Source organism: Jaculus jaculus, chromosome 9 (genome assembly GCF_020740685.1).
Source record: "Jaculus jaculus isolate mJacJac1 chromosome 9, mJacJac1.mat.Y.cur, whole genome shotgun sequence".
Taxonomy (NCBI): domain Eukaryota; kingdom Metazoa; phylum Chordata; class Mammalia; order Rodentia; family Dipodidae; genus Jaculus; species Jaculus jaculus.
In genome coordinates, this window is record NC_059110.1 from 86,305,040 (window position 1) to 86,322,555 (window position 17,516).

Consider the following 17,516-nt stretch of genomic DNA (forward strand, 5'->3'; position numbering starts at 1 on the left):
CTGTAATGGAATAGGTAAAGGCAGGTGAAAGGAGAGGCCTTCAGTAGCTAAGGCCACAGGGATGTGGGAGCACAGGAACCCAAGTGCTCACCTACCCAATGCCTCACTTCCTCCTCTTCACTAGGTCTAGAACTAAAGACTGGCATACCTCCAAACCTCTTTCAATGCCACTGGACTGCTGATAAGGCTCAGGAAGTCTGATACATCTCCCTTTCTACTTCTTTACAAGCAAGCGAGGCTTGGGAGATTGGAATAGGAACCAGAGACTGAACTCCCGAACATGAAGCCTAGTTTGTCTTGGCCTCAGAAAACATTCAGATTGTGAACAATAGAAGCAATGCAGTCTAGGGACCCTTGAGTAAGGAACAAGTCTTGTCCATGGGTTCTGTTTTTTTTTTTTTTTGGGGGGGGGTTCCAAGGTAGGGTCTCATTCTAGCTCAGGCTGACCTGGAATTCACTATGTAGTCTCAGGGTGGCCTTGAACTCACAGCAATCCTCCTACCTCTGCCTCCAAGTGCTGGGATTAAAGGTGTGTGCCACCCAGGCAACCCATGGGTTCTTTAAAGAGGTATCCAGGCCTGGGTGTAGTGGCTCATGTCTATAATCCCAGCACTCAGAAGGCTGAGGTAGAAGAATTGCCGTGAGTTCAAGACCAGCCTGGGTTACACAGTGGGTTCCAGGTTAGTCCAGGCTAGAGTGAAACCCTGCCTTAAAACACAAAATAAGTAAACAAAATGTGGCCAGGCAGAGTATACTGAAGTTTACCTCTTACATATGAGATGAAAATAGCGACCTAGCATTGTTCCCAAGTATGAACATCCCAGGTTTAGAGGTGTGCCATGCATGGCTGCTCCCCAGAGTAACATCAGGAGGCAAGCCTCAGTGCGCTATGGGAACTCAGAAGCCAAAAACAAAACATACTTAGAAGAAATAATTGCAACCACTGACTTCCGTTATTACAGTCATCCAACGGAAAGGTCTGGACCACAAATGGTGCTCCAGTCCCTGACTCTGGCTAGCACGTCAGTGTGAAGATGGCAAATTTGAGCGCTCGATGTAGAGTGCAGTGCTTAGATTAACCACAAGAGGTCGCTTCCAACGGCATCTGCATCCCACCTGCTTTCTCTCCCCTAAATCCCCTTGAACACCCAGAGCCAGAGCTCTCCAAGGTGGCAACAAGCTCTGTCCTCCCTCCCCCACCTACACACACTGGGCTGACATCATGAATTCCAAGAGAAAAGCGGGTGACCTGATGAATACCCTTTGCACTTATCAACAATCGAGTCTTATTTCACTTATTAGCCCACTGCGTGCTTCTGTTTCCAGCTACAACTGATGTGATGATCAAAGTAAGGTCTTGCTCACGTGATATGTGTGCCAGTGGTATACTTTTCTGCCCCTTAATACCTTCAGGCTGACACAGCAGTTCAGCTGTGCTCTGGGCATAGGAAGGAGGACAGTGGGAGAGGGCACATGATTTTCCAACTTTTTTTTTTTTTCGAGGTAGGGTCTCCCTCTAGCTCAGGCTGGCCTCGAATTTACAGTGATCCTCCTACCTTGGCCTCTCAAGTGCTGGGATTAAAGGACTATGCCACCACTCCCGGATTGAGGTTCCAACTTTTTGAAGGCCTGTAGCACAAAGAACAGCTCATAGGAGAGATGAAGTCTGGCTTCTCCATTCAAGAAATCTAGCTCAGGGGTTGGACAGATGGTTTAGCGGTTAAGATGCTTGCCTGCAAAGCCTAAAGACCCAGGTTCGATTCTCCAGGTCCCACGTAAGCCAGAAGCACAAGAAATCTGGCTCAGCTCTCTCATAAGGTTTGTGTCTCTTTCTTATAGTTACTAACATCTATTATGGGAGGCTGAGAGAAAGTTTAAAAAAAAAGCATTATGTCATTGACTCCCCTCACGACCTTATTCTTTTTCAAGACACCAAAGGAATAGAGGGTTATCAGAAAAGTGAAAAAACAAAACAAAACAAAACATGTTAAGGCATAGTCCTGGCTGTCCCAAAAGAAAGAGCAGCAAAAATTCCTCAGAGGCAGTAAACATGGTGTGGTGGATAACGTCCCGCCTGGGAACAAAAACAAAAATCGGGTTCATTGTGAAGTTTTCCATAAATCCACTATGCGACTGAAGCAAAGCACTTCTGTGCATCTGGAGAAAAAGGGATTGAATCGGTGTCTGAGACTTCCCAATTTTATGACTCTGAGAATGCTGTGTGCAGTAGTATTAAAAGTGGGCAGAGCCAGGCGTGGTGGCGCATACCTTCAATCTAAGCACTCGCGAGGCAGAGGTAGGAGGGACAGCCATGAGTTCAAGGCCACCCTGAGACTACATTGTGAATTTCCGATCAGCCTGGGCTAGAGTGAGACTCTACCTTGAAGGGAAAAACAAAAAAAGTGGGCAGGACACAGCTGCTTGTCAACAATGCTAACAGAACTAGCGTTCAGACTCAACCATGCAGTTCTCGCTTGAATTGTTTCATCGACAGTGGTATCTAGCCACACCTGACAGCGATAACAAGAAGGGGCGCGAAGCATGAATCTCCGCCCAGAATGCAAGGTGAGGAGCTCAAACTACATATCCCAGTATGCAATACAGACAGTCTCAAAAGAATCCCTTCCCGGCAGGCAAATCGCTTCCGGCCCCCTCCCGCCCCGTTCATCTTTACGGTACAACACGGCACTAGCACGCGGAACTACAATTCCCACAATCCATCAGAATCATTGCGATTCTTGTTCCCAGAATGCGCTACACTCCCGTTTGCCCTTTGACCCCCTCTGCGCGGTGCAAACTGGGAGTTGGAGTCAGCTGTAGGTAGGTAGCTGGGCGTTGTCAGGATTACAAGCAGGCTTTTGGCTTCTTCTGGGAAAGCAGTTTTCAGGGACAGCGGCAACTCTCCTCGGTGCCATCACCACTCAAGGCAGGGATGCTCGGACGAAAATTAACTGTTGGGCGAGGGAGGAATGTGGAAATAGCAGTCATCTAACCTGCCACCAACAGCTTCGTTTTTTTGTCGCAATGGCTTTTTTTTCCCCCCTCTCTTTACCAATATGGCGGCTTGATCCCGCCACATCTCAGGCTGGAACCAAACAGTTCACTACAACACCCCTATGAGCATTGTCGCCGACAGCCAGCCAGCTCCGTTCAACATGACACCTTACTCGTCTGTATTCGTGCCTGAGGACTCCAAGGGCAGGGTAGCCCATTTTCCCATTACCAAAATGGCGAAAGGAGAAGCTTTCTAGTGCAGGCCTACAGGTGACAATACGCCTGCGCGGGAGGCGACTGTGTTGTTATGGGACGGGAGCCGAGCGGCCCCCAACACGCCTGCGCGGGTACAGAGGCCTCTCGGTCTACACACATATACCAATGGGTGAAGCGTCCCCAAGTTCCTGCGACTGCGCTATGACCCCTAAGACCTTTCCCAGACGCCTGCGCGAGGCCTCAGGTCCCGCCCTTTTAGTCCAGTACGCTGGCGCAGGGCAGAAAGGCGGTGCTTGTGGGCTTCAGACGAATGCCAGCGCGGCTGCGCGCTGGGGGGTACCCCATCACCGCGGCTGCGCGGGAGCCAGGCCTCCGGCTGTCAGTGCGGTTGCGCGCGGCGAGCGGCGATCCCGGGGCGCCTGCGCGGGTGGCTTTGCGGGCGCTCGCGGTAAGTTTGCGCCAAGTGCGCGGCAGCCGGGACGCAGACGGCGGCGGCGGCGAGAGGCGGAGCCCGGGGACCACCCCCCCATCACCCTCCCCCCCAGTCACCTCACTGTACCACAACCTCACCTAACCTCTCAAACCCCCCTCCTCCGATCCCCCCCAACCCCGGGATGGCAGCGCCCGCCAGCCTTCCGGACCGGACCAGCGGTCGCCAGCTCCGGCTTTAGCCTGTTGGGACTAGGCCCCGCCGAGGCCTGAGCCCCGGAGCCGGCATTCACTGTGCAAACCAGCCGCAGGGCCGGGGCTGAGGGGCTGCTCCCCCCCTCACGGCCCGCGGGGAGGACGCTGCCGTCCCAGGGACTGGGGGCCGGGGGGTGGGGGGGCAGCCAGGGCGAGGAAGTCGGAACCTGTGTTGGAAAGAGAGAAGGGGAGCCGGGGTCAGGAGTGCCCCCACTCCCCGAATCCCCCCTCCCCCCGGGGCTGGGGGGGCCGGAGCAGAGAGCGCCCAGCCCGGGAGGTGGATGAATGTGGGAGAAAATGGAGACCAAGACGATCGTATACGACTTGGACACGTCGGGGGGGCTGATGGAGGTAAGAGTGGCCCTCCACATCCCCTTCCCCCAGCGCTGGGAGGGAACCTCCGCCCCACAAAGCCGGCCCTAAGCTCGAAGCTCTAGAGGGCCTGGGAGGGAGGGAGATTTCTTCCTCACCCAGCCTCTCCCTCCCGTCTTTGCAATTTGAGGGGGGGGGGAGGCTGAGCTCAGCTTCCGAGGACGTCTGCAGCAGTTTCACCTACCCGCCTCCCTCCATTCGCTCTCCCGAGGCTTCAGCCCACTCCATCTCCTTGCACCGGCGGGTCTCCCCACCCCCTTCTTGTCGGCCCCTTTGTGCTTCCCCCAGCACGTCCGGGTACCAAGCTTCGGGCCTCTCCCGAGCCGGGCTTTAGAGTCCCCCACTGTCCATACAAGGAAGTGGTGAGAAGGGAACCACGCACCCTCTCCCCATCCCCCCTACCCTGATCCTTCCCATTTGGAAGCAGCATTTCTAGCTGTTGTGCTGCAGGAACGCGGTTAGGGTGGGCTCCCCATGGTTCCGGGGGCTGAGAGGTTCTGGAAGCCGCCTGGATGGGAGGAAGAAGGACAAAAGGGGGGAGAGGAGTGGGTGACGAAGAAGCCGCGCTGGGGGGGCGACGGACCGCCCGGGAGCTCCGAGTATGCACACACGCCGTTTGTATGTGTGTGCAGCAAATCCAAGCTCTGCTGGCTCCCCCCAAGACAGACGAGGCAGAAAAGCGGAGTCGGAAGCCGGAGAAGGAGCCCCGGAGAAGCGGCAGGGCCACCAACCACGACAGCTGCGATAGCTGCAAGGAAGGTGGAGATCTCCTGTGCTGCGACCACTGCCCGGCTGCTTTCCACCTCCAGTGCTGGTAAGGTCTGGGCATCCCTTTGGAGTCCCTTGGCGGACCCCTCGGCACATTCCTTCACCCGGCCTGCAGAAATAACGGGCGCTTGCCGCCGCTAGCTGACTGCAGTAGCCGAGGCGAGCGCTTTCGCGCCCCCGGGTATCTTGCCAGGATCCGGCCGCTTTGCGAGGAGCAGCGTTGGGTCCTGACCTCGGGTGGGGGGTTGGGAGGCGGGAGACGAGCCCCATCTGAGATGGGAAGTCGATAGGGAGCCGGACCCGGCAGGCCGAGTGCGGACGGCGGTGGCGGGGGAGGAAGGGGAGGAGCTCCGAGTCCAGTGCCGCTCGGCGGCCGCGCTCCCCGGCGGCCCTCCGGGCCTCTGCCCGGCCGAGCTCTGGCTGGGGTGGGTGCACGGAGCCCTCTACCGCCCTGCTGGACCAGGCCTCGGCAAGCTGGTGCTTGCGGCGGTGCAGTAAATCATGGAGGGTGTCTCTCGAATCCGCCTCTTTACCTCTGTGTTTACAATATGGCGACCTGCCTTTAAATTATATTTTTATTCTCAGCGCCATTTTGGCTACATATATGATTTGCAAACGTCTCCCGGAGAATGGTGGGAGCAACCCCTTCTGTAGAAACTGCTCGGGGCCCTGGACTAGGATCTCGCCGCTTTGGTCCCTTTCTCTGCGCCTTGCCCCATGCCTCTTGGAGCTGCCTCCCTCCTCCCTTTTCCCTCCCCGCTCTGCTGCCTCTTAGGAAATCGGGCCGGGTTAGACAATTAAAATTGCCCTTGGGCGCTGATTTCTCGTCTTGGCTCTGGATTGACGAGCCCTTCGCCTCAAAATTCTTTGCTGCTGGGGCAGGAGTGTGTGCGGTGGCTCTGGAAAGGCAGTTTTAAGGAGCTGAGAGCAGGAAAGCACTGTGCTCTCCCCCCCCCCACCCCATGAATGCAAGGGGAGGGGAGAGACAGAAGAGAGGGAGGGACCGAGGTTGATCGCCTGCTGCTTGATCCTCCTCAGAAACTCAGCCCAGAACAATCAGGCAAAAATAAGTTTAAACTCCTCTGCCAGGAGAAATCACCTCTGCTCAGCACAAAAAACACATCTGCGCAGCGATTCAGATCCGGTCTTGTTCTGATAGGTCTTGTTTTGTTCAGCAACAGTTGACAGGCAGGCATTTGAAAGGAGAGAAAAGGGGCTGTTCTATTTGTTCCCCCCTAGATTTTTTTGTGTCTACTTTTTGATGTTGCCTTTTTCAACCCTCTGTTTTAGTCTTTAAGGTCTGTGCAATTCCATTCACATTTCATCTCGGTTTGTGGACTAGTAGCTACTGTATTTGTGCTAATTACAGGTTTTATTGGACAGATGACTGACACTGGGCAAATTTAAGACTGTGGTCAGAAGTTGTGTGGGGTTCTCCCATTACCAATAAAAAATACTTATGTCTAGAACATCCCATCTTGGTTTGTAATGTTATAGGGACAAAAATTATCCTGTAGAAAGCTTTGTTGATAGCATTTAAATTTTTATTATGAAGTGAGTAATACCAGCAATAAGGACCTGTGGCTTTTAGCCTTCACTTCCTTCTAAGGTGCAATCCACTTGAGAACATATCTCTGGTCAAGTTTCCTTTGATTTTTTTTTTTTTTTTTTTTTTTAATGAGGTGTGGGGGGTGAGGTGTTTTTAAGACAAGGCCTCACCTCTAAAGCCCATCCTGACCTCAAACTTGAAGCAGTCTTCCCTCAGCTTCCCAAATACTGGGATTACAGGTGTATACCTCCACACCCAGCAAGATTTCTTGATTTAAAGTGTGGGCTAATGTCTTACTCCTAGAATAAAGTCAACTGTTAACCAAGATTGGTGACTCTCTTGTTGGATGATCGTTTAATAAGGTGTATATTAAAAGATTTCTTTTTTTTTTTTTTCAAGGTAGGGTCTCGCTCTAGCCCAGGTGGAGTTTGAATTCACTATGTAGTCCCAGGGTAGCCCCAAACTCTGTGATCTTTCTACCTCTGCCTCCCGAGTGCTGGGATTAAAGGCATTCACCACCATGCCCGGCCCCAAAATATTTTTTTATTGATGTGAATGCTAGGGTCTCTTGCTGCAGCAAACAAAACTCCTTGCTTTATGTGAGTAGCTGGGAAATTGAGCCCAGCCTGTCAGGCTTTGAAGGCAAATGCCTTTAACCCCTGACCCATCTCCTCAGCTCCTGTATTAGCTTTTTTTAAATCTCATTTGTTTAGTGTTTGAAATCGATTTTAGAAACCCGGGGCATGGAAAAAGTCCTGTTTTTCGTGAGCTTTTAAACTCTAAAACGTAACCTCTGAATCTTTTAATTAGATGGTTTTTGTCTTGTCAAGTTTTAACAAGGACAGTTTTTCCACTGCTTTAGCTGGAAGGAGCAAGAGGGAGGGACTTTTAATTGGTGTGATTAAGGCTTGCCCAGGCTATGTAGTCCCAGGTTGGCCTTGAACTCATAGGGATCCTCCTACCTCTGTCTCACAAATGCTGGCATTAAAGGCACTCCCAGCTTTTATTTTTTTATTTTTTTTATTTTTTTAAGCAGGGTCTCACCCTAGCCTAAGCTGGCCTCAAACACATGGCGATCCTCCTACCTCAACCTCCCCAGTGCTGGAATTAAAGGCATACACCATCATGGCCACCGTTTTTATTTTTCTCCTTTCTATTTGAGGGGCTAGAGAGATGACTCAGAGGTTTAGGTGACTGCCTGCAATGCCTAAAGAGCAAGGTTTCATTTTCCATCACCCATGTAAAGCCAGATACACACACAAAAAAAGAGAGAAGCTTGAGAATGTAGTAAATGAGTTAAATTTCCCTTTGAAGGTATCAGTACTGAATCCTTGGCTTATCTCAGTTAGTATCTAAATCACAAAACATTCTAGATACTGGTGAGTGGCAGTAAATTCTCTTTTGTATAGGAGTTCCCTGCATGCTTTCTTCAGTAAGTGAGGCTTTAACACTGTCCTCTCCTGACCCACATTCTGTCCAGCACAATTGAAATACTTCATTAACCAACTTAAACCAGAGTTGTGAGACCAAGTGGGTAATGTCTCACATATTTATTTTACTTATTATTATTACTATTATTATTATTATTTTGGTGTTTCAAGGTAGGGTCTCACTTTAGCCCAGGCTGACCTGGAATTAATTAAGTAGTCTCAGGGTGGCCTCCAACTCACAGTGATCCTCCTACCTCTGCCTCCCGAGTGCTGGGATTAAAAGTGTGTGCCACTACACCCATCCCAGCTACATTTTTTACTTTTGTTGTTGTTAAATTGAGGGAGGGTCTCACTGTAACCCTGGCTGACTTGGAACTTACTCTGTATCTCAGTCTGGCCTCCATGGGTATCCTTCTACCTTAGCCTTGCAAGTGCTGGGATTATAGGTGTGAGCCACCACACCTGGTATCTCAGAAGATTTTGACTTCTGAGTATGTTTTATTAATTTGGCCTATTGTTTGCTTGTACGGTGTGAGAGTTAGGTTAGAGGGTATGGCTCTATGTGTTCTTTTGCTTCCCCTTTGAACTAGCTGAGATGTTTAGAGAAGCATACTAATGTACAAGGGTGAGGTTGGAAGTTTTACAGAATGGGTCATAACTTCGGTGGTACTATGTTTTCTCCATTCATAGTTCTTTTTTAAATATACTTTATTTTGTGGGAGGGAGAAAGAGGCAGAGAGAGAGAGAGAGAAAGGCACCAGGGCCACCAGCCACTGCAAACAAACTACAGATGCATGCGCTCCCTTGTGCATCTAGCTTATGTGGGTCATGGAGAATCGAACCGGGATCCTTTGGCTTTGCAGGCAAGCGCTTTAACCACTAAGCCATCTCTCCAGCCCTCTCCATTTATAGTTCTATGAGACAAGCAGGCACAAAGTTGATTGCCTATAATCCCAGAGCACTCTGGAGGCTGAGACAGGAAAAAATTCCGTGAGTCAAATCCTTGCTTTGACTGTAGTGTCGTTGGCAGGCTGCCTTGCAGTGACCAGGATCTAGTAAAATGTTCCAGAAGTGAAGTGATTATTTCATTTTATTTTATTTTTTTAGTCAGGGACTAGGGGGCGGTACTGGGGATTGAACCCAATTAAGGCCTATCCTTCTGCTATCGTCTCCCAAGCCACCATGATTATAGACCTGTGCCACCAGGTCTGGCCAGAAGTAATTCCTAGGCAAACTATCCCTTTGGCTTACTTACTGCAAATGTAGAGTGACACAATCATAAGACACAGGGGATTTTTTTTTTCCCCCCCAAGGTAGGGTCTCACATTAGCCCAGGCTGATCTGGAATTCACTCTGTATTCTCAGGGTGGCCTTGAAGTCTCGGCAATTCTCCTTCCTCTGCCTCCTGAGAGCTAGGATTGAAGGTGTGCGCTACCAAGCCCAGTTCATAAGGGATTTCTGTTTGTTCCTTTTGTTGTTTTTTGAGGTAGGGTCTCACTCTAGCCTAGGCTGACCTGGAACTCACTCTGTAGTCCCAGGCTGGCCTCAAACTTACAGAGATCCTCCTACCTCTGCCTCACGAGTGCTAGGATTAAAGGCGTTTTTTAGTTTTCATTTTTTCGTTTTTCAGGGCAGGGTCTTCCTCTAGCCCAGGCTAACCTGGAACTCACTATGTAGTTTCAGGGTGACCTCAAACTCATGGCAGTCCTTCTACCTCTGCCTCCAGAGTGCTGGGATTAAAGGTGTGCGCCACCACGCCCGACTCCTATATGACTTCCTTGAAGAAATAAGGTTTATGAGCTAGGGCTTGAGAGGTGGCTTCGCAGTTAAGGCATGTGTCTGCAAAGCCTAAGGACCCAGGTTCAATTTCTCCAGTACCTATGTAAGCCAGATGCAAGGTAGCACATGGTTGGAATTTGTTTGCAGTGGCTAGAGCCTTGCCCATTCTCTACCTCTCTCTCTTGTAAATAAATATATTTTTTAAAAACATTAAAAGAATTAACATTGAGAAGTTGGTGTCTTTTTATTGTAATCATAGTTTAACAGGCTTTTCAATTAACTCTGGAGAAATGGAAAGATAGGTTTTTAAGTGTTCCCTGTTGAACCTGACCCTTGTCATGCATAAATTGAGCTTTCTGAAAATTCTGATCCCTAAAACTGTTTAAAAGTAGAATAATTAGTGGAGCTTTAGCTGTGGGTATCTATCTTTCCGTTTGAGGTAGGAAACATTATTGTCATGATAGAGTGACAACTGTAGGGTAACAGAAATGAGGCTGACTGAAAACTGGCTGGCTTCCTCTCATAGCTTTCTCATGGCGTTTTGCTTCAAACAGACAGAGACCAAAATGGTCTGATTGAGAAGTGCATCTACCTCAGCTGATCTCAGCATGGTCCCTTCCTGTCAGACAGATTTCTGTAGCATTTGCCTCCGCATGTTATATTTGGAATTGTTGGCTGGCTTTCCTCTCTGGGGTTGGCAACAAGATCCAAATGAGGTTTTCGAAGAATGAGAGTAAAAAGGTCTCTGCACCAGCAAAACTTAACTCAGCTTAGAGTTTTGCATATTTAATTTTCAGTGAGTCATACAAAGGTTTCTCACATAGACTAGGTTATCTGCCTTGGAAAAGCTTTCCTGTTTAAAGTTTCAAGAAAATAATTTTTTTAAATTTTTCTGTTTAGCTCATTAGATTGATGCCAATCTAACAATGAATTAAAACACATTACAATCTTTCTTGTAGCATTTATCAGTATTATTTTCTGGAATAAAAGATGTGTGCTCCCACACCCAGCTTGAATATGGTTTGTTTTGTTTTGTTTTGTTTTGTTTTTCGAGGTAAGGTCTCACTCTAGCCCAGGCAATCCTCCTACCTCTACCTCCCAAGTGCTGGGATTAAAGGTGTATGCCACCACGCCCTGCTAGCTTGGATATGTTTTAATTTCTCTTGGATAGATATCTAGAAGTGGAATTGCTGGTAACTTATGTTTAACCTTTGGGAGAAATTGCTAGGCTATTTTACAAAGTGGCTATACCATTTTACTTTCCCACTAGCCATGTGTGTGATTTCCAATTTCTCTACCACATCCTTTGTAATACTTTTAAAATTAATATTATTATTTTGAGAGAAAGAGAGGGAGGCCCATGCCAGGGCCTTCAGCCACTGTGAACTAACTCCAGACACATGTGCCTCATTGTGCACAGGTGCAACATTGTGTGCTTGCATCACTGCCTGTGGCTTACATGGGACCTGGAGATAAAGGCCTGGGCCACTACACCCGGCTGAGGATACTTCCCTGTCTTGATAAAACTATCCTAGAGTGAAGTGTTATTTGATTTTTTTAATGATAAGCTCTTTTTCTTCAAATATTTGTTTGCAAAAAAGAGGAAGGGAGAGAGAGAGAGGACACATCAGGGCCTCTAGCCACTGCAAAGGAATTCCAAGTGCATGCACCACCTTGTGCACCTGGCTTTATGTGGGTACTGGGGAATTGAACCCTGGTCATTAGGCATTTCAGGCAAGTGCCTTATCCACTGAGCCTTCTCTCCAGCCTGGAATTTTGTTGTTTTCTCAAGGAAGAATCTTACTCTAGCCCAGGCTGACCTAGAATTCACTCTGTAGTCTCAGGGTGTCCTCAAATTCATGGCGATCCTACCTCTGCCTCCCAAGTGCTGGGAATAAAGGTGTGTACCACCATACTGTCTCCTAATTTGTTTTTAATAGTATTTATTTATTTAGAGAGAGGGACAGACAGACAGACAGGAAGAGGCAGAGAGAACGACAGAATGGGCACGCTAGAGCCTGTAGCCACTGCAAACAAACTCCAGACATATGTACCTGCTTGTGCGCCTGGGTTATGTGGGTCCTAGGGAATTGAACTCCGGTCCTTAGGCTTTGTAGGCAAACGCCTTAACCGCTAAGCCATTTCCCCAGCCCCTCCTGTTTTTTTTGTTTGTTTGTTTTGTTTTTGTTTCATTTTTTTGGTTTTCAGAGTAGGGTCTCACTCTAGCTCAGGCTGACCTGGAATTCACTGTGTAGTCTCAGGGTGGCCTCGAACTCACAGCAATCTTCCTACCTCTACCTCCCGAGTGCTGAAATTAAAGGTGTGTGCCATCATACCTGGCTTATTCTTATTTTTTTAATTTTTGTACTATAGAGGATTGAATCTTAAGACCTAGAGCATGCTTGGCAAGTGCTCTACTACTGAACTACATTCTCCCCCATCCCCCTTTGGTTTTTAGAGGTAGGGTCTTGCTCTAGCCCAGGCTGACCTGTAATTCACTGTGTAGTCTCAGGGTGGCCTTGAACTCACAGCAATCCTACCTCTGCCTCCAGAGTGCTAGGATTATAGGCATGTACCACCATTCCCAGCTCTCCTGTTTTTAAATTAGTGGACTGTAAGAGATTTAGGTACATATCCCTTGTCAGATGTACCATTTGCAGTATTCTCTTATTCCATTGGGTGTTTTTTACACACTTTCCTTGTCTTTTGTCTTAAATCATTCCTAGGGGGATAAAAGATAATTTAAACACAGTGTCTCTGCTTATATTTCTGTGAGTTAAAGTTTCGTGCAATTGCAGGACCAGTTCATTGAAGAGATCCTTACATCATTGTTGGATTTGGTGCTATTTGGTTGTTTCTGGATGACTTCCTAGCAGTCTAAGGGAGGTATAAGGCTAGAAGCTGCCCTAGAGGAAGTATTTGAAAAATAAAATAAAAATAAGACTTAAGTTGGTTGAGGGTTTGCTTTAGCATTCATGAAGCTTTGAGTTCAACTCCCAGTACTACATCTTAAAAGGGGTGGGGAGTGGGCGTGGTGACACATACCTTTAATCCCAGCACTCTGGAGGCAGAGGTAGGAGAATTGCTGTGAGCTCAAAGCTAACCTGGGACTACAGAGTGAGTCCAGCCTGGGCTAGCATGAGACTACCTCAAGATAAAGGGAGGGAAGAAGGGATGGTGGCGCATGCCTATAATTCCCACACTCAGATGGAGGCAAGAGGAACAGAAATTGAAGGTCATTCCCTGGCTACATAGCAAGGCCAGCCTGGGCTACATGAGACATCTCAAAAAAGAAAAAAGGGGGCTGGATAGTTAAGGCGCTTGACTGCAAAGCCACAGGACCCAGGTTCAGTTCCAGGACCCATGTAAGCCAGATACAAAAGGTGGCACATGCATCTGGAGTTAGTTTGCAGGGGCTGGAGGCCCTGGTACACCCATATTCCTTCTTTCTCTCTGCCCCCTTTCTTCCTCCTCTCTTTCTCTCAAGTGTGTGTGTGTGTGTGTGTGTGTGTGTGTGTGTACTTTTTTTTCCCCACCGACCTTCTTCCCTCCCCCAAATCAGGAATTGAGGAAGCTGGGGAGGTTCAGAGCTTCCATTCCTTCCCTGCCCAGTTAGGAAAGGATGAAGAGCAGGATGATGAACGCACCAGTCCTCTCTGCCCCAGATCTGTGCACGAACCCGCATCCCAGTTCCTGCACCAACCCCACACTCACTAGTCAATCCTATAGCCACCACAGCTCTGTCCCTGCCAGTGCCACAGCCCCTATTCATGGCTACCCACTACCCCAGCTACCTACCTCAGTGAGTTCCAGGCACCAGAAGGAAATCCTTCTGCTGGGTCATAGCCTCTAACTGCGATGTGTGTGAGTTTAAACTACATGTACATATATACTTGTTTTGAGGTAGGGTCTCACTCTAGCTCAGGCTGACCTGGAATTCACTATGTAGTCTCAGGGTGACCTTGAACTCACGCGATCCTCCTATGTCTGCCTCCCAAATGCTGGGATTAAAGGCGTGTGCCACCATGCCCTGGCCTTTTTTTTTTTTTTTTTTAATGCAACAGTGAGATAGAGAATTGTCCCGCCAGGGTCTCTAGCCACTGCAGTTGAACTCCAGACATGTATGTGAACTTGCATCACTTTGCATCTGGTTTATGCAGGACCTGGAGAGTCAAACATGAGTCATTAGGCTTTGCAGGCAAGTTCCTCAACCACTAAGCCATTTCTCCAGCCTATTAAAATGCATTAAAAAAAGAAAGAAAAAAGGGAACATACCAAAAAACATAAATTGTTTTTAAGCAGGATGCTCACCCAAATCTGTGTGGCCACATCTCTTCCTTGAAGACTCAGTTGTTGTTTTTGTTTGTTTTTTTGAGGTAGGGTCTCACTCTAGCCCAGGCTGTCCTGGAATTCACTATGTAGTCTCAGGGTGGCCTCGAACTCACAGCAATCCTCCTACCTCTGCCTCCCAAGTGCTGGGATTAAAGGCATGTGCCACCATGCCTTCCACCACACCTGGCTGGTTTTTTGATTTTTTGTTTTTTTTTTTTTTCTTTCTTTAAGGTAGGGTCTCAGTCTAACCCAGGCTGACCTGAAATTCACTTTGTAATCTCAGGGTGACCTCGAATTCATGCATATTCTCTCTCTCATAAATAAATAAAATATAAAATATTATTTAAAAACAGAATTAGTCTGTTTGCCCCCAAGATTTTTGCTTCCTAGAAATGGCAGGTTTTCTGCTTAACAGAAATGAGTACATCTTTACCCTTACAAGTGACAGTAATAGATTAAGGTTTAATAGTTATATATACATAAAATTGATGTATAATAATTATATAGTAATTAATGTGTGCTTTTTTTTTTTTAGTGTAGTTCTTTCGGGGGGTTGTTTTGGTTTTTTGAGGTAGGGTCTCACTAGCTCAGGCTGACCTGGAATTCACTATGTAGTTTCAGGGTGTCCTTTAATTCACAGTGATCCTCCTTCCTCTGTCTCCCAGGTGCTAGGATTAAAGGCGTGTGCTATCATTGTGTGCTTTTGATTATGAGTAAGAGTGTTGACATCATCTCTGAACTTTCTTGTCCCACTCACATGCTTTTCCCACACATGTACAGCTCTTTTGGTGTGTGGTTAAGTGGGCCATCTGGTAGAAGATTCTCAAAACCAGTACTCTTGTTCTAAGGTTCCAGTTTAAGTCACCAGAACAACAAAAAGTCTATTTCCTACCCACCCACCCTGCCCCAAACTGGGCTCCTCCTCTGACTTCTAAGCCCCAGGGAGTCCAAGATGGCCAATTGCATTGCCATTCCAGAGGTGACACTTGAGCGTGGTGTTGCAAACCTTTAATCCCAGCATTCGGGAGGCAGAGGTAGGAGGATCGCCGTGAGTTCCGGGCTACCCTGAGACTACAGAGTGAATTCCAGGTCGGCCTGAGCTAGAGTGAGACCCTACCTCGAAAAACCACACACACACACAAAAGTGACACTTGTAAGAGCACCTATACATAATGCTAGTCTCCCAAGAGACACAGGACAGGAGTACAGCTGTCTCCTTGCCAGTTTCCTGAAGAGGAGGACATTGTATTCAGTACAAGTCCTAGACCAAATTTGGTCTTGGAGATTTGTCACCCTGCCCAGGGCACATGCACACACAAGTCACTTGCTGACTTTTCTCCTGTCTAGGCAGCTGTTAAGAATGAGAAGATGGCTACTTTTTCTCCTTACCATTTCCAGATATCACCATTCTCATTCTCTAAGCCTAAGGTTATTTCTTAATGTAGATGTCAGCAAATGAAAACAAAGAGGGTTTTTTTTAAACATATTTGCATGGTAGGAAAGGCTGAGGAGTAGAATAGACACTGGTGAAAAAAACAGATCATTGATTCTCAGCAAGAAGGAACTTCACTACTACACAGAGCAGTTGTTGAATTCACAGTAAAAAAATTCAAGTGCACCTTGCAGAAATTTCCATAATGAAAAACTCAAAAATTTGATCCTCTTTCTCTTTTGCTGTTGCACTGAGTAAATGCACTAAACTGAGTAGCTGACTCCTAGCCTCACTGGTGTGTGACTACAAATGAGCGTGCAACGATGAATGCTGGCTAGGGAAAGGGCTGGCACCTTCCCTCATGAAATGCGGCCATTTTCCCTGGAATAATATGTGCTTTCCTATGCATTAATCTTGTTGGTGCTTAATTTTTTCCCTGTCTCTGTTTTCTAACAAATTGTATAGGTGTTCTCCCAGGAAAATTTCCTCATTTTTTGGTGTGTGGGGATGTGCATTGTTTGTATGTGAGTGGGCGTGTCGTGGCACACATGTAGAAATCACAGGACGTGATCTTTGCCTTTTGCCTTGTTTGAGGCAGTCTCATTGTTCATTGCACCCCATTTGCCAGAGCTTTGGGAGAGTCTGTCTTCACCTCCCATTTAACGATAGGTGTGATGGGATTACAGAAGCCCACCTACAGCTTCCAGCTCTCTCTATATATACGTCTGTGCGTGTGTATGTGCATGTGTGTGTGTAGTATATGTGAAGTACCTAAGTGTGTGCATGCTACAAAGGCCAAAGGATGATGTCCAGTGTCCTCCTCTATTGCTATTCTGCCTTATTTCCTTGGTAAGGAATCTCTAACTGAACCTACAGTTCCCTGGTTGGTTGGTTGGTTGTGTTTTTTTTTTTTTTTTAGTCAGACTGGCTGACAAGGAAGTCCCATGTTCTTTAATTCTTCACTCTTCAGTGCTGGGGTTATAGGTGTATGTGGCTTCTACAGAGGTGCTCAGGATCAAACTCGGATCCTCACATAGCGAGTGCTCTTACCCACTGAGTCATCTCCCAGCCCTGCTTCCAGCTTTTTTACATAGGGTCTGGAGATCTAAAGTCCAGTACTCTTGTGTGGCAAGCATCTTATACACCAAGCCATTTCCCCAGCCAGCTGTTTCCTAGTTTTGACAGGGCAGAAGACAAGTAGAGAAACAGAAGGTTGGGGAGAAACCCCATGCAAGAGCCTAGCATTAGTCTTTCACTGATCTGGGCTCTGCATGAGGCTCTTTTTGAAAGCAACTTGAATGAACAGGAGTATACTCTCTGTGGGTTTGATTTCAACCACAGCCCAAAGACATAGCTGTACCTCCAGGCCAGGAAAGGGGAACCTCTAAATTACTAGCAAGCTTCAGTTCCAGGTGCAGTCCTGTTTGTAACCCTGAGGTAACACCTGTACACTTGTATTGTAGGCTCTCCTCAGTTGTGACCCACAGAGGATGTTGACTATTTTCTCCTGTCTACATTTTGTACCATGAAGAAACTAATGTACTCAGAACACAGAGTTTGAATGACGCTTTGCATTATGAACCCAATCTTGCTTTTCTTTCCACCATCCATGGACTTAGCCAGGAGCTTTTGCTTTGTTTTTGTTTGTTTTTCGAAGTAGGGTCTCACTGTGCCCAGGCTAACCTGGAATTCACTATGTAGTCTCAGGGTGGCCTCAAACTCATAGAGATTCTCCTACCTCTGTTCTTGAGTGCTGGGATTAAAGGTGTGTGCCACTGTGCCTGGCAAAATTTTTTTTTATTTATTTGAGAGAGAGTGAGAGGCAGATAGAGAGGGAAAGTGGGCAAGCCAGGACCTTCAGCTGCTATAAACCAACTCCAGACACTTGCACCAACTTGTACATCTGGCTCACATGGGTCCTGGGGAATCAAACCTGGGTCCTTTGGCTTTGCAGTGCCAG

The 17,516-nt window shown here is 47.7% G+C and overlaps 1 protein-coding gene and 1 long non-coding RNA gene across 3 annotated transcripts in view; one reads left to right on the forward strand and one right to left on the reverse strand.

The window, feature by feature from the left end:
* Window positions 1-2,720: 2,720 nt before the first annotated feature.
* Window positions 2,721-4,499, reverse strand: LOC123463393. Its single transcript, XR_006638909.1, has 2 exons — window positions 4,451-4,499; window positions 2,721-2,951 (listed from the first exon to the last, which is right to left on the reverse strand). It is a non-coding gene; the product is annotated as an uncharacterized LOC123463393 (long non-coding RNA).
* The window catches only part of Phf12 (PHD finger protein 12), a 55,052-nt gene continuing 41,187 nt past the window's right edge, over window positions 3,652-17,516 (forward strand). Inside the window, exons 1-2 of one of the 2 annotated variants that reach the window (XM_004664629.2) lie at window positions 3,652-4,245; window positions 4,899-5,080. In XM_004664629.2, the coding sequence (XP_004664686.2) occupies window positions 4,180-4,245; window positions 4,899-5,080 (248 nt within the window). In that variant the 5' untranslated portion in view covers window positions 3,652-4,179. Of the gene's footprint in view, window positions 4,246-4,350; window positions 5,081-17,516 lie in introns of those variants that run through there. The other variant, XM_045158439.1, reaches the window with a different exon arrangement.